Source organism: Trichoderma evansii (assembly GCF_050947405.1).
Source record: "Trichoderma evansii strain SZMC 28006 chromosome Unknown GGI43scaffold_5, whole genome shotgun sequence".
Taxonomy (NCBI): domain Eukaryota; kingdom Fungi; phylum Ascomycota; class Sordariomycetes; order Hypocreales; family Hypocreaceae; genus Trichoderma; species Trichoderma evansii.
The window spans coordinates 126,949-147,165 of record NW_028145201.1 but is presented as its reverse complement, the minus strand read 5'-3'; the positions used below and the strand labels follow the sequence as shown (position 1 = coordinate 147,165).

The 20,217-nt window shown below is 43.4% G+C and overlaps 7 protein-coding genes across 7 annotated transcripts; 4 read left to right on the top strand and 3 right to left on the bottom strand.

The window, feature by feature from the left end:
• The first annotated feature begins 159 nt into the window (after nucleotides 1-159).
• Nucleotides 160-2,951, top strand: GGI43DRAFT_306233 (HET domain-containing protein). Its single transcript, XM_083201614.1, has 2 exons — nucleotides 160-1,459; nucleotides 1,519-2,951. The coding sequence occupies exons 1-2, from the start codon at nucleotides 468-470 to the stop codon at nucleotides 2,747-2,749; spliced, it is 2,223 nt and encodes a 740-aa protein (XP_083062435.1). The 5' UTR covers nucleotides 160-467; the 3' UTR covers nucleotides 2,750-2,951.
• Nucleotides 2,952-3,482: 531 nt separating this feature from the next.
• On the top strand, nucleotides 3,483-5,783 carry GGI43DRAFT_432594 (glycosyl hydrolase family 79 C-terminal domain-containing protein). The gene is made up of 7 exons (XM_083209605.1): nucleotides 3,483-3,803; nucleotides 3,859-3,958; nucleotides 4,014-4,451; nucleotides 4,508-4,570; nucleotides 4,631-4,668; nucleotides 4,729-4,934; nucleotides 4,993-5,783. Exons 1-7 carry the CDS (start codon nucleotides 3,629-3,631, stop codon nucleotides 5,521-5,523), a joined length of 1,551 nt encoding a protein of 516 aa, XP_083062434.1. The 5' UTR covers nucleotides 3,483-3,628; the 3' UTR covers nucleotides 5,524-5,783.
• Nucleotides 5,784-6,014: 231 nt separating this feature from the next.
• On the bottom strand, nucleotides 6,015-7,773 carry GGI43DRAFT_421417 (uncharacterized protein; the record flags this gene model as incomplete). The annotated part of the gene is made up of 6 exons (XM_083207950.1): nucleotides 6,015-6,332; nucleotides 6,422-6,806; nucleotides 6,859-6,977; nucleotides 7,036-7,316; nucleotides 7,388-7,666; nucleotides 7,722-7,773. 6 exons carry the CDS (start codon nucleotides 7,771-7,773, stop codon nucleotides 6,015-6,017), a joined length of 1,434 nt encoding a protein of 477 aa, XP_083062433.1.
• A 3,225-nt stretch (nucleotides 7,774-10,998) lies between these two features.
• Nucleotides 10,999-12,612, top strand: GGI43DRAFT_421416 (MFS general substrate transporter; the record flags this gene model as incomplete). Its single annotated transcript, XM_083207949.1, has 5 exons — nucleotides 10,999-11,108; nucleotides 11,163-11,594; nucleotides 11,646-11,786; nucleotides 11,843-12,006; nucleotides 12,056-12,612. The coding sequence occupies 5 exons, from the start codon at nucleotides 10,999-11,001 to the stop codon at nucleotides 12,610-12,612; spliced, it is 1,404 nt and encodes a 467-aa protein (XP_083062432.1).
• A 19-nt stretch (nucleotides 12,613-12,631) lies between these two features.
• GGI43DRAFT_399109 (major facilitator superfamily domain-containing protein) lies at nucleotides 12,632-14,951 on the bottom strand. The gene is made up of 5 exons (XM_083205305.1): nucleotides 14,482-14,951; nucleotides 14,146-14,423; nucleotides 13,568-14,083; nucleotides 13,290-13,501; nucleotides 12,632-13,225 (listed from the first exon to the last, which is right to left on the bottom strand). The coding sequence occupies exons 1-5, from the start codon at nucleotides 14,785-14,787 to the stop codon at nucleotides 12,984-12,986; spliced, it is 1,554 nt and encodes a 517-aa protein (XP_083062431.1). The 5' UTR covers nucleotides 14,788-14,951; the 3' UTR covers nucleotides 12,632-12,983.
• Nucleotides 14,952-14,960: 9 nt separating this feature from the next.
• Nucleotides 14,961-16,679, top strand: GGI43DRAFT_399108 (Six-hairpin glycosidase-like protein). The gene has a single exon (XM_083205304.1). It carries the CDS (start codon nucleotides 15,495-15,497, stop codon nucleotides 16,611-16,613), a length of 1,119 nt encoding a protein of 372 aa, XP_083062430.1. The 5' UTR covers nucleotides 14,961-15,494; the 3' UTR covers nucleotides 16,614-16,679.
• Nucleotides 16,680-17,858: 1,179 nt separating this feature from the next.
• On the bottom strand, nucleotides 17,859-19,875 carry GGI43DRAFT_399107 (1, 4-beta cellobiohydrolase). Its single transcript, XM_083205303.1, has 4 exons — nucleotides 19,631-19,875; nucleotides 19,195-19,578; nucleotides 18,895-19,142; nucleotides 17,859-18,825 (listed from the first exon to the last, which is right to left on the bottom strand). Exons 1-4 carry the CDS (start codon nucleotides 19,723-19,725, stop codon nucleotides 18,137-18,139), a joined length of 1,416 nt encoding a protein of 471 aa, XP_083062429.1. The 5' UTR covers nucleotides 19,726-19,875; the 3' UTR covers nucleotides 17,859-18,136.
• Nucleotides 19,876-20,217: the final 342 nt, after the last annotated feature.

Sequence of the window (20,217 nt, the reverse complement as noted above, 5' to 3'; positions counted from 1 at the left end):
TGGCTGAGGAGATGTGCGTTGCAACACGAAATTTCTTCATGCTTCGACTATGCGAGTCAAGCTGCAGCTACCTTCCAGTCCGAACTTACCGCCAGTTTTCCCTAAATCCTCAGCTTAAAAACAAGGGGCGTTTTTAAACCTTAACAATAGTAATCTCGTCGTATATAAACATGCCAGCACGAAACACAATTCTGTATATACATGTCCTTAACAATACAGAGAATAGGTAAAATATGGCTCTATGATTGACGAGGACAGCGCCCGCAAGCGACAAATCAGCACCAATAGCTCATTATGTTACTCCATAAGTGGAGTGGAGAATGCTTTTGTACTTAGGCACCCATTATCGTGTGTTGTTCAGGCGTGCCGTGAACTCATTAGGCTCTCCGCGCTAAGAACCATCTCGCAACTCCGTACAGAGTACTGCGGCTCATTTCTTCAATCAACTGCCAGCTTCTAATGATCGCATGGCTGCTGCCACCCCAGATATGCAGGAACCTAGAAGACTTTGCGAGAAATGCCAGAATTTCAACTTGAGTCCAGTGGCATTCCGCTCATCGCCCTACAAAGAGCAGCGGATGCATCAGCTGGGTAGCTTCGTCGAAGTCGAAGCGCGTACCGACTGCGCTCTTTGCCAGTTCCTAGTCAAAGCTTTTCGTAAAGCACCAGGCTCTCGTGAAGTTTTACGAAATAAAGCTTTGCTTCAGGGTACATGGTCCTCTATATCAGACGACTTACCAAACGCCTGTTTGTTATTTTGGCTCGTAGCGAACACTCAGGTCGACAAAATCGAATTCAGCATTAGACATATCAGAGATGATGAAGTGTCCATGCTTGGGGATGCGAGGATTATAAATGATGCGTTCATCAACGTAAATCTAGTCCAAAAATGGATTAATCTCTGTGAAAAGAAACATGCGTGCAAAAGCGTCCCTATAGAAGCAACTCGAGCTTCTCAGTTACCTGAAGGATTCATGCTGATCGACGTTATTGATGACTGTCTTATCGACAAGTCATATCCATGTCGATACCTGGCGCTAAGCTATGTATGGGGCAATAGTATAGCTTTCAAGACGACTTCTAAGAACATCGATGAGCTACGAGTGAAAGGCTCGATTGGGGGCAACTGGAACCAGCTATCTCCGACCATTCAAGATGCCATATTGTTTACTCGTCAACTAGGGGAGCGTTACATCTGGATTGATAGCCTATGTATACTCCAGGATAATGTACAGAATGCGGCTGCTAATATTGAGGCCATGGACTCGATTTATAGATACGCAACGATGGTTGTGCTAGTTGCGGAAGACAGTGCAGCTTCGAATGGATTGCCTGGAGTTTCTAATCCTCGTCAATTACATCAATTTCGCTCAGAACTTTTGCCCGAATTACCTGTTCTAGGTCGTTTTAACCACAGCGCGTATATGGACCAAGCCAAATATAGATCGCGCGGATGGACGTGCGTATTACTGCTTGAAAGATCGTCGCAGGCGTAATGCTATGGCTAACCTTATGAAGTTATCAAGAAGAACAACTTAGTACACGGGCGCTTATTTTTACAAACGACCAATTATATTTTGTGTGCCCTTCTCATGTCTACGGGGAAGACGTCCATGAAGGGAACGAGTTGGGACCGGATAAGCCTCTCAGATTCCCTGACACTACATCCAGGTATATCCGTGAAGGCCAAGCTCAGTCTGTTATGTATTTTCGAGCTGTACAAGCTTATACTTTGAGAAACTTGACTTTCCCATCCGACACGCTGAAAGCCTTCAGCGGCATCGGCGCTGTGTTAAGCCAGGCGCTGTCGTCGCCAATGATTTGCGGACTCCCTGCGTCTATATTTGATCTAGCTCTTCTCTGGCAGCCAACTGGCAAAATGAATCGGAAAGAAGGCTTCCCTTCGTGGAGCTGGGCTGGGTGGCATGGCGCTGTGCAGTGGAACGGAGATACCATGGAGCTTGCGTCGTATGGACCACTGCCAGGTCCAAAACAAGAACAAGACGTAATAACAACATGGATTAGGGCGCGCACTTGGATTGACTGGAAATATAGAGACGAGAATGGAATCGAAAGACTGGTATGGGACTATAACAGAGAGGGGAAAACTGGGTGTATATTTTGGCCTTCCTCTGGATATAACGAAACCTCGGATATTGGGTACGACTCCGAGGCTGCGACTAACATAAATCCTCTTGGTCGTCACTCCAACTCTGATTCAGTCATATCAACTTATAGATCTCGGTATTCATCACCGCCTGACGTGCGCTCTAATCTGACCAATATTCCCGATAATCTTCAGCCTCTATGTTTTCAGACGCTTTCGGTTCAATTCTACATTAAGCCTTCTGATTACTACCTTCGTTATGGCTCTGTTGATCCATATTGGGAACCGAATGGGCGTGTAGTCTTTTTGCTCTACACTAAAGACTTACAAATCTGTGGTTATGTTTTACTTGATGAAACATGGAAGTCTAAATTTTGCGCTGAAGAGCTTTACGAATTTTTACTCATTTCAGAAGCAAATTATCACTGCGAATGGAGCCGGCCGCATGAAGGCCACCCATACAAAAGGTTCTATGGCTACCAAGAGTATGAAGAGTTTCACGTTATGATGATAGAGTGGAGAGCTGTTGGTAGAAACGGTGCCAACGCTGCTGAGAGGGTCGGTCTGGGAAGAGTTCTAAAAGAAGTCGTTCGAAATACAGATGCAAGCAATATAACTTGGAAAGAAGTTACCCTTGTTTAAGATATTCTACGCAGTATTAAAGGCGCAGTATAAAATTAGCTTTCCTGGTCACGACATTTCTGTAAATTGTTAACATGCATTGGCGAGCCAACGTTGGAAGATGCGGGCTATTCGCGTTGCTAGCTTTAATTGTTTTCGTGGTTGGCAGGCATGTTTTGAGTGACAGTGGTCTAAGATCTCGCTAGAAACGTAAAATCGGAAAAATATTACATGTTGAACCTGTCTTTCCACCAACGCTCTACTTACAGTGTTAAAAACTACGACCAATATTCTATATCTGCTATTTGTTCAACACCTGTATCTCGCGACAACTTGGTGGGATATCTCTTTTCCTGGCCGTGTCTCTGTTACGGAATCTCTACATAGACACAAAATATAATCATTTAAGACCCAATGGCTTTGAGATGACGAATATGACAGGGCTATATGTGTCAAATATTTCGTTATGGTACCACAGTTGGAGGCAATGTAGCCTGCCACCCGAAAGCCGCCATTCTTCTAGGTGCTGTCTGCTAGCCTCTTCGCGGCGATCCTGCCGAACTCCGTTGTCTATCAGCCGAGAACCGCTACCATACCGTCTGTGGTAATCCTCTGCAGGCTTTCTCCTCGATTCACTGCTTGTAAACTTCCGAAAAAGCGAGTTTGCGGAGTAATTTATACCTTCTTAGATCTAGTTGCAATGACGACCTGCCTAGGTAGAATGTCTTCATCAATATGATTGCTTTGGTTGCAAATATTCTGGTGCTGCTTCGGATCTTACGCATATAAGGGTCCGTGATCGTTCCAAATCGTTATAAAGCCTGACCTATCCCGTTATATCGAGTCTCAATTAGTGACATCCGGCACTGCTACTCTGAGTTTCCTACCTGTTTCCTTAAAATGAGACAGCACAAACTTCTAGCGGCGCTTCCTCTCCTACCAGGAGTAGTAGCAGCCCCTGGTTCCACAATTAAAGTTGCGGCTCCTCGCACTGTTCCTTCTGGTGCCTCCCAAATCGTGGACCATGCTTTCGCTTCCTTCTCTTTTCCGGCACATTGGCTACCCGATTTTGCTGGTATGTACTCCTTTAAACTTGGAACAAAATAGTTTATGCTAATGGATACCGATAGGAAACAATAGTCACCCCAATTTGTTTTCCCGTGATATCCTAGATCTTTTATACACAAAGACTGGGAAGCACCCGTACATTCGAGTGGGAGGAACATCTGCGTAAGCTCGACTTCACTAACCAAAAAATACCGGAAGGCCTAATATTAGAGAACAGAGATCGCACTTACTATAATGCGTCGCAAGAACTGTCAATTCAGGTAGACACAGGTGCCAATGGCATCCCTTCGGCAGTATATGTTGGCCCAGTTTATTTTGAGGCCTTCAACAACTTCCCAGGCTCCCTGTGGAGTTTCCAGGCTAATCTTGCAAACAATGCTAGCTGGGGCCTTAACAACACAATGGAAGTATGCAAACTCGTGATGAACACGCTAAAAGGCAGCTTAATCGACTTTGAGATTGGCAACGAAGTGGATCTCTATCCGTGCGGAGTTCGTCCTTGTGGATATACTGTGTATGACTATCTTCAAGAGTGGACCGAATACGCCGATGCGATCTCAGAAAATGTCCTCAAGGGAAACCCATATGGCCTAGACGAACAAAAATTCTTCCAAGCTCTTGTATTTGCAAACGCTCAGCTAAATACTTTCACCACGTTAGCTAAATGCCCTAAACCATTTCTAGATGACTCTGGGACTAACTACAACGAAGGCAAAATGCGTTCAACGGAGGCATCGATTTGACCAATCATGTTAAATCAGTTTCTCTGCACCAGTAAGCAGCGACCTACCATATAAAGCTATCTAATATCGCACCAGCTAAATTCAGAGGTAGCTACGCAGCTGGTAACCAGGCTTGGGTTAGGCTTCAGGGTAATCCTACACACTCAACAGTTTTTTATTCGAGTTTAACATGCCCCTAACATACAGCAGAGACTTTCATGAACCACACGGCCGTTGTGGCTAATCTTAGCATCTACTCTCCTGCCAACAACTATTTGAAGACAAACTATCCGGATGTTACCTTCTTACTTGGAGAGACAAATAGCGATTATACCAACCTGCTTATGAGTCAGGTAGAGGGTGTTTTTGGCAGCTCACTATGGTTGATCGACTATCTCATGTATGGGATGTCTCTGGTGCGTGAATTCTCTGTTTCCACTGCTTGTGAAGAGAGATTTCTGATCAGAAGAATAGAATATTTCCCGATTTAATCTAATCCAGGGTACCACCTTTGGATATACAGGCTGGGTGCCTGTCCCTACAGGTAACATGCAACCTTACGTCCGACCACCACTTTACGGCCAAGTTGTCGTAGCAGATATTATTGGCCATAACCCTGAAGTCCAAATTCTTCCCATCGACCTTGGCTCTGAGCTATGGAAGTTCTCTGCTTATGGTGTTTATGAGTCGTCCAAGCTGAGCAAATACGTGCTTATCAACCTTGATGAGTGGAATTCCACAACTCGATACCCTCGACCAAGCCAGAAAGTCTCGCTACAAATTCCTTCTGGAGTAAGAGGAGCCACAGTACAGAGGCTTCTTGGAGCAGGGGCTAGCGCTGACTCTGGCATCTCTTGGGGTGGGCTCAGCTGGAACTATACGCATGGGCGGCTTGCGCAATCAGGTCGGCCTCACTACGAGGCACTACCAATTGCAAGAGGCGAGGCTACATTGTCAATTCCCTCTACAGAAGCTGTTGTCGTTACCCTCAATCGGCCCATATAATGGCATTCAAACTGATATGAAACATATATTTACCTACGCTAGCGAAAATGGTATATTGATCTATCTCTATCTTGATCATCATCTTTTTGTTCTCACAACGAGCGAAACATGATTCTTACAGTCAGTCTGGGATGAAGCTATTTATCCTAGAACAGCATATTTGCAATAGCCTAGTCAGGCGGGTGACAGAGGAAGAAATCCGCATTATAAATTAAATATAGTACTGAATGCTACAAGATCTCTTATGAGCACAACATGACCTATAAAAGAAATGAGCTTCACCCGCTCTGGTTTAATTTTGAATGCATAGCGTTATGAGGGATTCAACATACTCAAAGTTGCCATATTTATATTCATCGCCGGTATTCAATCCAATAGGGAATCTTGTAAACGCCGTTAACTCCATTGAAATGCAAGACGCCAGTGAACGCCTGCGTTCATATCGGCGGTATTTAGTAAGTATCGAATTAATGAAGGTGTGGTTTTCTGAGTCACCCTTGATTATATGTTCTCAGTTCCTTCTTGTTCGTTTCTGCCCAAAACTTTTCGATTTCAGCCGAAATCGCCTCTTCTGACCACACAAACATCTTGAATATGTGGAGAACTGTCGATAATGAACTATTTGGACTCTTCGATCCGTATGAGAATTTCTGGTTTATAAGTGCGATATACGCCGAGCGCGTTGGACCGGCAGACAGGTAAGCCCCCCCGGTATATAGAAGCCAGAAAAACAGCTCAGGGTCGTCATCCCAAACGCCATTGATATCTGCTTGTTGCAATTTTTCGAGTAACACAGTTGACAAATAAGCCTATAAAGCTTTGTGAGCATTATTTTTCCATGAAAAGTTCAAAGACGAGATGTAGTAAGGGTTAAACATAAAAGGTGTAGTGCACTAACAGGAATTGCCAAAGCTTTCCAAGCTTTTGCGCATAGCTGACATGCCGATATGTAGATCGCAAGATAACAGCACTCCAAAAAAAGGGAATTTTTTGGCAAGCCTACAAGTCTGGACTGAACTGATCCTTGGTGGCTATCATATCGCATCATTTCTCCAGTATCACGACAACCAAAATTGGGCGAGTCTCGAATGCATTGCAATGCGTGCGTGTCTTCTAAGATGCTGATAAATTCGTCGTTGAATAAATGAGCCCGTGCCTGGAAACCTGGCGATAGAATATAGAAATTTGGAGTAAATGGATCTCTTCTCCAGTCCATTTCGACAAACGTTGTGTGATCGAATAGTCGAGAGGAACCAGCTATAATCGAGCAGTTTAAGTCTTGCCTACTCAGCCATATTAGTGAAGCATCAAGGTTATGATATCGCTTTCACATACCAAAAAATGGCACGTTTGATACTGCCATTTAAATAAATGTTTTCGTCTCTGCATAAGTGGAGTAGTTGATGTATTGCTTTCATATGCAATTGAACTTGGGAGCACATCCCTAATCGAGCCTACATATTGGTCTTAGTATCGAGAACATTGACATGACATCATTCGATGACAACAGACCTCTACGCCTGCAAGGAGTAAAATGGCTCCTATGACCGCCACCGAAGCAGCGTTTTCTGGACGATCCATCCGTTCACGAATGGATTTAGTTGCTCTGTTCAAATACCCGAGACATTCTTGATTAATATTTCCATCAGCTACTCCAAGTGCGAAGGTGAGCATAACAGCGTTCAATAGTGCAGGGTCATCAACGCCGGTTAGGAATACTGATTCGAATGCCTGAAACTCGACGTCGTCTTCTTTCAAGCTGAACACAGGCTCAGCAGCTTGTCTTTCCGAATCTGCCCGAAATTATTGTTAAACTCACTGCAAGGTATCTCGAAAAGAATAGTAAAATGTATTTCCAACTTACTCTGTTTTATCAATGTTTTAAGCCTCGACGCATCAATGGTCTGTAAGTCGAATAATTTGTTCGAAGGAGAGAGTGCTGACGTAGTGGGGGCTGGATGATCGGCCGTTCTGTTGTGATGGCCCTCGTGCGTTATGATGGCAGATTTAACATTCTGCTTTTCTTGGAGTTCACGCTTTGCCTTGATAGCCTGCTTTATTGCATGCGAACGAGCTAAGCGTCGAGTTGTCGGGTCTTTTGCAGCAGCCGGGCTTTGGATCGCAATGAAGCGAAAAGAGTTGTCTGAGAAACAATCAGCGGCCAGATATCAATCAGTCCCAGGGCTGGTTTGGCTCACCTGGTTGATATTTCATCTCGGCTCCCCTATGGATAGAATTGATCGAGTCCATCGAGCAAGATTATTAGGAGGGCGGAACTGGCTCTTGTCGGCTCAAAGTAGAAGGAACTGAGATTTAGCCCAAAGAATCTGATTGGCAAATCTGTGCGTAATTTGCAGATTGTGACCTGCAGGATGACCTAGACGCTAACGGTGCTCGAGTTCGTTCAATAGCAGAAGATGCCTCACTGTGCAAAGTATCCGTCCACTCCTGGATTTTCCATGGACTTAGTTCCTAATATAGCAAAATCTCAAGTTTGTAATCAAGAGCATTGGCGTGACTTCCGCTTACCATAGCAGTCTCAGTGCCCAGTCCTAACTTGAATAGGAAAATTGCAATCAACCATTATTTACTATTTAGGAAAATAGCTGCTGCTGCGACCGACTGAAAGCAGAGACAAAGCGACCAATGAGATGTCACGTGAATTATAGTTTCAGGCTATTGAATTTGAGTTATGGAGTATTACATGCCGCCTCCCAGACATTCTATTATACGATGCCCATACTTGACTCTCTCTTTAATGTACTTGTTAACGTACGAGACCTTTTATCTTAGGTAAGGTAGGTATGCAAGAAATCCGAACGATCCTTTGCTATGACGTAAGATGCCAAGCAACAGAGAAAAGCGGTTTACAAGTACGAAGCACAGGTACGCGATGCTGTCAAGGCTCTGCCATTTTTATCGTCGCGATAACTAATATAAAATTGAACGATTAAAATTTGGACTCCATTTCAGGTATCGAATAGCATCGTATTTCGATTCCTTCAGTTTGGAGATTTCGAGCTGTCCTTCACAATATCGATGCCAGCTCCAGCTGTTTGAATCAAATGGCGGGGCTCGACGGCATTACCTCGCGAATTACCTCGGCACCGCAATGCTAAACATAGGTACGCCTAAACACCTGAGCAACCTATTTAACCGCCTAAGCTGTAAAAAGGGCCCAATTTTGCTATGAAAAACTACCTAATACATCGGCGCCTATCGAGAAGAGAGTGCAGCACAACCTGGCGACTTAATGATAGTGCATATTATTAAGCGGCTATGCTTTAATCGAGAACGTTTTTGTATTAAATGTCTCAGCCATACATTGCTTTTGTAAGCGGAAGGTGGTATATAAATGTTATAAGCGAGGCTATTACACTATTATCCATTATTACCATATCTCTAGCATTCAACCACTCACTGCTTCTCCTTCCTTCTCTCCCTCCACGAATACAAGCTGATATATTTATATAGGCACTATACTATACGTGTTATGTAACAATTTTTCTGCCTTCACTCACAAAACTTTGGACTCACAAGCGGCAGGACGAGGATACTGTAGATCTTTTTCATGATCCAGCTGGCGGTCACCCATCTCAGGAGACCTAGTCTATCCCTCTTGTATCTTTTTTGTATCTCTTATACTTGCTTCTTTTCATATTTTCCCCCCTTCAAGTTTCGTTCATATTCGGCAGTCGTCAGCATCCTCATTAAGTTGAGATATCAATAAATTTTGAACATTGTGGCCTGAGATACAGAATTATATCAGTTTATGACACTTACTAGCTGAAGGCAGGCAGCTCGAAAAACATTCGCTGATAGATAATCGCCAACTTGAATCAACGGCTTGACCTGAAATGCTAAAATATTGATGCTAGTCTTCATTATTCAACAGGGTTACAAAATTAACGATGACGCCTAATAATGGATCACAGCAAAAACTACATACGATTTGGTAGGCAGAGCAATCAAGTTTTCAAATATAACTTTTATATTGAGAGTGTGATAAGTCGATATATACAGCCTAGTATGGATAAATTATCAAGTGGCGGACAGTCCAAGTTATAAGTTTATGAAGGCAGGCGGCCCTCGCTGATAAATGTACAATTGTATCACTGACGACTGTTAAATGGCTAAACCTTGTAATTGACCGGAGTGTTATAATGCCACTATATTACCGATCAACTACACACGCTATGAAGACGGTATAGCGAAATGACTATTATCATAAGTCGTTACAGCTGATTTGTTTGAAGAACTCTCTTCAAACCTGATAGACCCATAGCCTTAGGTTTGTATACTGTTTATTACGTCTACCATATGAAGCTTCCAGATTTGATAGTGATCTAGTTGCATAATCGGTATATATTGCTTCTGGAGAGAGTATGCTACTATGGCACGCATATGATCACTTGGGGAGGCTTACTGAACGACAAGACCGTAATTTTAAGACCAGACCAATTAAAAGTATAATTGTGCTCTTTAATCAGATATTCCGATTATATAATGTGATATTCAGTCTCCATTCATGGGACCATCGTCAAATCTATTCATGACACTAGCGCTCCTCACCACAGCCATGTCTCCTACGACCTTATTTTACGGAGAAGGCTGATAACAGCCGAAATGTATCCTAGATAGCTATAGCGCAGAATAATTAACATGTATCCCAAATAGCTATAGCGCATCGACAAACGGCTATGGCACCACTAGTGGCTTCCAGGAATGGAAGTAAGAGAGATGACAACACCCAAGCCAGTTTCTCTGTTGGATTACTCTGCAATCCACTCTATTAGACTCTATTTCAATGTGAGATTTATCTTACAGTAGTGAGCTTATTGAATAGTGTGATGAAATCTATGCTATGTCCAACTTTTGTACCATGGCTGGCGTTTTGTGGACAGAGTGATATCGGAATTAACGTGCGATATTTTCATATATTGTCGTTCATTATTTGTATTTAGTCCCACCAAATCAGCTTTTTCATTGTCACAATCTCGTGGCTGTCATCTGAAAATATCTCCGGCATGGTGTAATCGGGATCTACCATGGTACCGTTACCCTGGTCTCATGCTCCTGCGGCTGGATTCTAGCTCTTAGCAAATCTAGGATGCAGTAGTCAATCGTTTTGACTTTTATCTGCATTGCGGCAACTTATTGCGATACGTGACAAATTCAGGGTCATAGTAAATATAATAATAGATCTTTATAAAACCTCGTTCTATAGCCTATTCAACAATTAGTATTCTCGCACTTCGATTTCATTCTATACTAACCTTTCTATTTGCTTCCAGCCTGATACAACTACACATTTTCATCATGGTAGAGGGGGATCCGGAAAGTCGGATTTGCACGCAAATTTCGTCTTTAACGCGGCTAGAGGTCAAAAACGCCGATGAAAGGAGTCTTCACAGTTCGTCGGGAGGTCTAGGAGTGACCAAGCTGGCTTATAATGAGAGCGAGGAAGACCAAAGAATGTCTACTAGCATCTCAGTAATTGCTCAAGCTGATGCAGAAACAACTGATCCTGTCCTAGAACGAGCTGTTTCTCATGTGCCGACTCTCTCTAAAAAGCGTGCCATTGCGTTTACTACTGTTATTGTGCTTACGCAACTCGTCTAAATGATGGATTTTGGCAGTGGCATCGTCAGCGCAAGCATCATTGGCAATGTTCTCGGCGTAACGCCGGCACAAGCGGCTTGGATTGCTTCTTCTTATCCTCTTACTCAGGGTACTTGCGTTCTCGTTAGTGGCAGACTTGGTGCGGTTTTTGGACATAAAAATCTCCTAACAATTGAGTGTACATGGTGGGTTTTCTGGAATATGGCTACAGCTGCCTACGGAGGTACTATAATTAGTGTTAGCATCATGAGAGCTCTGGCCGGAATCGGCGGAGGACTAATTGTACCGAATGCTGTCGCACTCTTAACTATTACTTTCCCTCCTGGTAAACGAAGGAATCTATCTCTTGCTTTGTTTGCCTCCATGGGCCCAGTGGGCGGGACAGGAGGTTGCTTTATTGTTGGTATTTTCATACAGTGGCTTCATTGGACTTGGCTTTTCTTCTTTCTGTAAGCCCGTGACATCGAGAGAGTGCATTACAATTGCTAACAACTGCATAGTGCAACACTGGGGCTCATCGTATATGGAATTGCTATTATCGTCATAGAACAGGATCTGCCTTTAGATCCTACAGGTTCTATCGATTGGGTTGGGTCTTATCTGGCACTTGGTGGACTCATCTTATTCAACATCGTCTGGAAGTATGTCAACCGTATACCCATACTATACATGCTGAACTTACTAACCAAATTCACAGTCAAGCACCTGTAGTCGGCTGGGATGAACCCTACGAGCATATTCTACTCATCATCGCCATACTTCATTTTGCACCATTTATACTTTGGGAAGCCAAATATGCCAAGGTTCCCATACTACCAGTGGATCTCTGGAAGGCACCATCATCTCAGTGCCATTACTGCGGTTTTATTCCTTATCTTTATGAGCCTTGGAATTTACCTCTGGTACGCAGCAGTTTTCCTTCTTAACATCCGCAACTTCTCTGCCGTTCTTCTAGGCTGTGCGTGGATACCAATGGCTATCTTTGGCGTTGGTGCAGCATTTCTGGCAGCGTGGGCTGTACCTAGAATGCCCGCGCAGATCCTTGTCGCGGTTGGGTGCGTAGGTGCCGCAGCGACAAATGACCTTCTCGCAACAACACCAGTGCACCAGACCTACTGGGCCATGTTTCTTCCTGCAATGATTCTTGTCGCCTTTACTGGAGACATGGTATTTGCAGCAGGCCAAATAATTGCAAGTAGCGGTGTAGCGAGAAGATACCAAGGCGCCGCAGGTTCACTTATTAGTATGCTTTTTACCTATGGAATGAGAACTGGTCTGGGATTCGCTGGGACGGTCGAAAGATACAGCAATCCGGATTGCACGAACTTGCTAAAAGGATACCGTGCTGCAGTGTACTTGGGCATTAGTTTTGCTGTTGGTGGTCTTATTATCGACCTTCTATTTGTTCAAATGAAGAAGAACACAACAGAGGGCTGGCAGGGTGAGGATGCTGAGTTGAATAAGTGAACATTGGATGGTACATAGCGGGTCTCTAAAAGTCTCCATAGAATAAGTTTATAGAATCGAGTTGCGTTTATCATCATCTTCTTCAACATCTTTCAACATCTTTTAAAAACAATAAAAAAATCAATACAACTACCACAATTGATACTAAGCATTTTATTATTTTCTTCTCCACATATGTTAGTAAATAGCACAGAGCGACTTTGACATTGTTTCGAAATGATATAGCAATAATTGTTTTAACATTTTATTCCAGTTTTATACTGTGGCCTGCGATGGTGCATAGTGCGGGTAACGACTAGCAATGCCGTGAGAATAAGAACATAAAATATTGTGCGCCAGATGACGTTGAGGAAATCGTTCGTTGTTGATCATTAAAAGACATAGCGAAAGTTGACATTCTCTTTATCCGTCAAATCTTCCCATGCATGCAACATCCGTTCATCTCGAGCCTGCTGAACTCCAGCTGCAGCCAGATCGTCTCGTTTCTTGTTCTCCCAAGCTAGATAAAAGCGCAAGGAGATTATTACGATTACAAGCAAGGTATAGCATCCAAGATGGGTGGCAAATGCGATGAAATATCGAGGGGCATTCCACCAAAGAAACACCTGAGGGCCTTTTTTTTTTTGTGGATTAGCGCCAATGTTAAGCTGGAGCACGCGCTCTTATATGCTACTTACCAATTGCATTGCCCGTAGCCCAGAAAATAAAGTTCAGAGCGACAGCAACGGTCTTTTTCGTCTGTCCAGCAATATTTCGCGATAGCAGAGATAGTGCCAGAGTTTGAGCGGCCCAGAAAGACATGGTAATATTATAACAGACCACAAGTCCAATTTTTTGGCTTCTCGTATCCAGAGGGACTGTCATGAGGCAAATTGTGCCGATGAAAGATCTATATCAGACATAAGTTAGTGCTTTATCTCCAATCCATCATTATAGCGTGCTTTTGGAAACGTACGGGATTACAAATGCGCCCATTATATACAGATTCTGGTTGGTCAATCTGACCAAATAAGTTGAGCCGAGGAGTACGATGATGATATAAAATCCAAGTACCATGGCTAGCAATTGGGTCTGTAGGACTGTGAATCCCATGCTCTGAATAATGATACCTTGGAAAGCGCCAAGGCCAGATGTAGGTAGAGTAGTGCAGAACTGAATCAAGCAATAACCCCAGATCTGAGGGTCTTTCAAACCTTCAATGAACTGGTATTTCTTCCATTTTCGATTTTGGATGCCCGTCTGGTTGTCTCGAACTCTCTCAATCATCAGAGTCTTATCATCTTCGCTAAAACACTTTGCCCGCATGGGCGAATCAGGCATCCACCATGCAACAAAAAGCCCGAAAACAATCGAGATCGCCCCATAGATGAGGAATAGCCACTTCCACGACTGTAAAGGCCCACTCTTGATAAGGCTAAAACAGTAAGCTAGAAGGCCACCAACGATTTGTTGTGCTCCATTCATCATATACCTGAGTTCAAAGATGTCAGTACGTCAGTATTTCACATCTATTATGCGAGGTTGTGGACGAACCAGTAAGTAACACGGGCAGCTTGCTCCTCCCGCCTGTACCACATTGAAGATAAGATAACAAATGATGGTTGACAGACTGATTCAAAAAGGCCAAGTAAGGTGCGTACTACAACGAGTCCTTTAAAATTCGTACAGGCTGCAGTGCAGGCTAAAACGGAACCCCACGCAACAATGTTAAAACCAAGATACTTGGCAATCGGAACTCTGGAAAGTATATAGTTTTGGGGGTATTCGACAACGAGGATCGTTATAAAGACGCAAGTCGTCAACCAGTTATACTATAGTCCAGGCAACTTAGTAAAGTTATTATTATACAGGTGGCCTGACTCAACTTACATCTTGCCCACTTAGATGCGTGTCATTCTTAATACCCATAATTGAAGCAAAAGACATTGTACCCTTATCAATGGCTTGCAAAAAATATGTCAATATCATAACTACCAGAATACGTCGGTCGATTTTCCGACGTAGCTCGACATTCTTTTCTTCGCTAATGGCGATTCTAGCATCTGCAATATACTTAACAAGCTCTTCATCGACTTGCTCGTAATGAGTATGGTCTTTCTCAATCGTATTTGACAGTGTTGCGTTGACATTGTTTTCAATTTCATCGACACTTGGAGTCGATTTTAGTGGCGCCATGTTGAAATGAGAGATCGATTCTCGCTACTCACTCATTGTGCTCCCGAAAAGCCAGGTTGACACGATGCTTTATTCAATTCCATCCTAGTACACTGAACAACGCCAAGGATTTCCCCTCAGCATGTGATCAACGTTGGGGTCGCAATACAACCAGCGACTTGCCTGAACTACGGCTCTCGAAACTAGGTCTAGTATTGAGCGGATGAAGCTGCATTCAAGGAATCTCGCTTCAATTTGCGCCGAAGAACGCCCTGTACTAGCTTATTGGCAATGTAGGTGAGTTTCTATATAATCCACCAATGGGCGTACTGTTACTATCTATGGGACTAGTTTAATATAAAGTAAACCGTTATGCTTGTAGCGCTGCGGGGCAATTTCCAGCCACCGAGTCTAATACCCGTAATAGCATTCTACTTGTACCCATTGCTCGCTGTAAAATGAGCCGAGCCGATGGTTGTTACTTTATCCCCAGAAGCTTATGTCTTAACCACGGGTAATCTCATCCGAGGTGGCGTACTGCAGCTATACGCGCTAATTCTATAGTATCCTAGACATAAACCTTCGATGTCCAACGGTCGTCGGTTCGTAGCAGCCCAACCATACGCTTTCAACTTTTCTATTTCACACTACACCGTATTTGAAAATATCTCTTTCTTTCTTTCTTTCTTTCTTTTATCTGCATGCTCACTCTTTAGGCATATCAAACTATGTCTTCCGAAGCACTTGGATTTGATGCAAAACAGATACATTCAACAATACAGCTTCTAATCCATGGACTTGTTAATATTAAAGATGAGACTGGAGAGTTTCTCATGACTCTTGCAGATGGCCGAGTTATAGACACAAAAGGATGGAACGATTGGGAGTGGACGCATGGCGTTGGGCTCTATGGAATATGGCATTACTATCAGATTACAGGTGACGCGAAGTATCTACAGATAATCGAAGACTGGTTCCAGAATCGATTTGCTTCAGGTGGCACGACTAAGAATATCAACACTATGGCAGCCTTCCTCACTTTAGCTTATGTTTATGAGAAGTCAGGGAACACCACTTATTTCCCCTGGTTAGACAGCTGGGGGGAATGGGCATACCATGACTTGAAGCGCACCAAATTTGGAGGCATGCAACACATTACATATTTGGAAGAAAACGACCAACAGTTATGGGACGATACACTTATGATGACCGTATTGCCTTTGGCCAAGATTGGAGTGGTATTGGGTCGACCCCACTATGTGAAAGAAGCGAAGTATCAGTTTTTACTCCATCTTCAGTATCTGTTTGATACTAAGACAGGCCTCTTTTTCCATGGATGGACTTTCAACGACGGTGGCCATAACTTTGCATCAGCAAGGTGGGCGCGTGGCAATAGCTGGCTCACTATTGTTATACCGGAATTCCTTGAATTATTAGATCTATCTACTGATGATCCATTTTATATTCACCTGAAGTCTACGTTAGCCGCGCAATGCGAGGCATTAAAAACTTTCCAAACGTCAACCGGGCTTTGGCGCACATTATTGGATCATTCGGAAGAAGAGGGGTCGTATGTAGAATCCAGTGCAACAGCTGGTTTTGCATTCGGTCTGTTAAAGGGGCATCGGAAGCGTTATATTCAGCCAGGATATCGTGAAATTGCATTCAAAGCTATACAAGGTGTTCTGAGAAATGTCAACTCAGATGGGCAGTTGCTAAACACGTCTTTTGGAACGGGTATGGGATCTGACTTGGAGTTTTACAAAAAGATTCCTATCACGCCTATGCCCTATGGCCAAGCAATGGCAATCTTGGCTCTAGTTGAAGTTTTAAAGGTCTTCATATAGGAAATTAGTTTAAAGAGATAAAAAAACCGATAGAAGATTTTTCCAAAGAGAATAAGTTGTTTTTCGTTGTTCTATTTTTTTATCTGCTCTTTTTGTGGTTTACTAATCGTTGTTTCATTCAATGGGATGTTCAATTAACCTCATAATATATTTTATAGGTTCCACTACGTAATGGTTGACAGCAAAATCGTTTCTGTGGTAAAATGCACAAATCAGCTTTCTTCATGCTTCCATACCCATATTAAGAACTATTCCTTTTCAAGAAAATGGATGTTGCCTAAACCGCTAAACAACTCACTCTATTTATCCCTGCCATTGCGACGTCAAAGTTCAATGCTTTTTATAGCCCTATGGAAACTCGGAGACGCTATATATATCGATCCTTGAGATGATGCTACGTTAAACGGGTATATATCAATTCTATCTGAGAATTACTGTTACCAATGTGCAGAATTAGTGAAACAAGGCAATTTAGCGGCGATCCCTTTAGAAATTCTATATATTTAACTCATTGGGACCGAACGGCTGCTGATAAAGCGTTATTGAATCATCTTGACATTTTCACCATACAAAAAGCACGGCAACATTTCTCATAAGCTAAACAATATGAAGACTGCTGTATATGATCCAACTCACTCTGCAATTGCTGCCGTTGTGTCTAATCTTTCTATAGATATATTTCCTTTCCGCCTGTTCGGCCGTTTTCGATCAGAATCCAGTCTTATTCGACTCCTATACAAACACAGATTGTGCAAGCGGAATAGTAATTGGAACTACAGCTGTTAAACAAGGGGATTGTATAAGTTCAGTTCCGCCCTTTGCCAGCTCTCAATATCGGGGTACCCAGTTTGACAATACTGAACAGAATGTATCATTCTACAGTGATGAAAATTGTGTCAATGAGATTACAGGAGTTACAGTTGTAGTAGGCGACGGTTATAACTGTTTTACTTTCAACGAGGATCAAGCCAAAAGTGCAAAATGGTTGGCATAGGATCTCTTAGTGGTACAGAGAGAGTTAGTGTCTATCAGACGATCGTGGGGCGAATATTGATGAAAGATGGTTCATTGGATCCTAATTGTCTTGTTAGGCACATCCATTTGAGTGTTATCAAAACGTTTGCTTGCTCGAATGTCATGGGATATATAGCCATCGATGTAAGAGATGATCCAACTACTTGTGGACAAAGGTGTCCCGGCGAGTAAGTTTTACGCAAGACATTCATATGAGCTCTGGCGTTAATACCAAGTTTATGGTTAGATGAATTATAAAGCTTTGATGATATAATTTTCGAATTTACCCTCTGTATCAGGGCTTCTTAAAAACAGCAAGATATCTGTTAACCAGTTTCATGAAGAGAATTTTGTTTGTTATTGTCTCACATAATACAGAGAAGTTGAAATATATATATGTATTTATCCAAGAATAATTGCCACTAACACTAGTGTTTATGGCATTCAAAACTCATCAAGAAGATGAAAGAGTAGCTAAGGAAAATAAAAACACCTGAGCTAATCTTGATTTACAAGAACGATGGGTTGGCATTGGTAAGAAGCTGCACAAAGTATGCCTGGAACCAAGAACCTGCCTCAGGAGATGGCTGCAGAGCATCTGATAAGCCGCAGTGGTAATCATATCGTGTCGCAGAGGAATTGCTGGTTCCGTCACATTCGCCGCCTGGCTTAACCCAGGTGAATGCATCAAGCAACGAATCTCCAGTGTTTGCAGAAGGACGAATGCCAAATCCAGTGCCGATCACATTGCACCAGTCACCCCACTGCTGCTGTCCTGTGGGTTGCTTGCCGGAACGGCCCTGGTCGGTAATGAAGAAAGTATTGCTCCAGCCTTGCTGTGTAAGAAGAGGTGAAATAGCGTGAATATACAATTGCTCGTTATAAACAGAGTTTCCTTGAGTGTAAGACGGAGCAGAAGTGATGTTCCATCCATTGTAGTTGGCAACGTTAGTTGCTAATCCACGAACAGCTCGGGGTGATGATGCATTCTTGTACACGCTGGCGAACAGTTGAGCCGCTGGTTGCTGATTAGCAGGCCAGCCAAGCCATCCTGCGTGGCCGGCATCTAGGTACATGGCGACATTTGGAAGATTCAGCTGCGTAATAGCATAGTTTATGCATTCCAAATAGGCAGCCTGAGCGTTTGCACACTTGGGAACGCTGAGGTTAGTAACAAGATTGGCGAGTGAGTCAGGCTCTAACAAATGACAGTGTTAGCTCGACATTTTCTAATTGCAACCTCTCGCCATGAAAAGAAAAGTCTTACCGATAACTAAAATAATCCGAATATCGGAGTATGTCTTCACAATGCCGACAATGGTATCAATATAGTTCTTGTAGTTGGCTACTCCGTTATCCGCGATAGAGTATTCTCCGTTAGATGCTGCAGCAGCGCAGTCACGATCAGGCAAGTCGTACACAACGAATTCGCCAGCATAGTTGCCTCCATTCTGGTTTGCAGTACGGATATCTGCCAATGTCGAGCTCAACTGGCTGGTCTTGCTAAGAGTATCCCTGCATCACTGGTCAGATTTTGTGTGACTACTAAGATCTCTGAAGCACTTACAGCCACATGAATGAGGGTACTTTTGCGACGGCCGCTGCAGCAGTGGCCATGGCCCCAGTCAAACTGGGAATCGCAGAGCTGCTTACTTCCGCGGCATAGAAGTTATTGGCCCAGAGATTTATACCAGAAAATGGATTACCCTGGTAAGTGGCGGTTCCTGATCCAACTGGAGGAGGTGGGGGCGTAGAGGAGCTGGGCGGAGGAGTCGTGCTGCTTGATCTGACCGTCGTCGTCGTCGAATGGGCCGAGGAAGCTGGTGGAGATGAACTCGAGCTTCCCCCGGTGCCAGGAAGACACTGTGAGTAGTAGGGGTTTGAGAAGACACATGTGCTACCAGAAGCGCAGCAGGTCGCTCCATTCCAGGTTTGGCCTCCACATTGCCCACTATGTCTGTATTAGCGTATATATATTGAACCAGATTGTAATCAAGTCCTACTAAAGGCTGCTGCAAGCCTGTCGTTCTTCTACGACAGGGGCACAGGCTGCCAATGTGGCCAATGCAGCCAAAGTTGCAAATACACGTCCCGCCATGTTGATACAGTCACAGGTTGTATTGGGCACTGCTTATGGGTTGACTGGAAGGAGAGAAAATTTGGAAGTTTGGAAGATATTCGCATTTTATATTAATCGATTCATTCTCTGTTGGATTCGCCATTCTGGCAAGGTAGCATTCGGGAACACAGGATAAATTCTAGACAGCTTGCAAAGAGCAGGAGTATAGCCTTCAATGGCGGCTAATAAATTCTCGCCCCACTTCAATATATATTACCCATTGTATAAGGTGGCAGAATGCGCTGCTAATAGTATAATGCCAATATAGTCTAGCATACTGCGTAATTCAGCCTCGTGTGACGGCTAATAAAGTTGTTTTATTTTCTGCTGTATATTGTTCCATTTCTTTAATAGCTTGTTGTGAGATTGCTGCACCATGTTCATTGCATCCATCCGTAACGGCTAATAAATTTAGTCTCCGCTTTATAATACGTTAACTTCCCTTTGCAGCAGCTGTAAAATAGGTAGCTG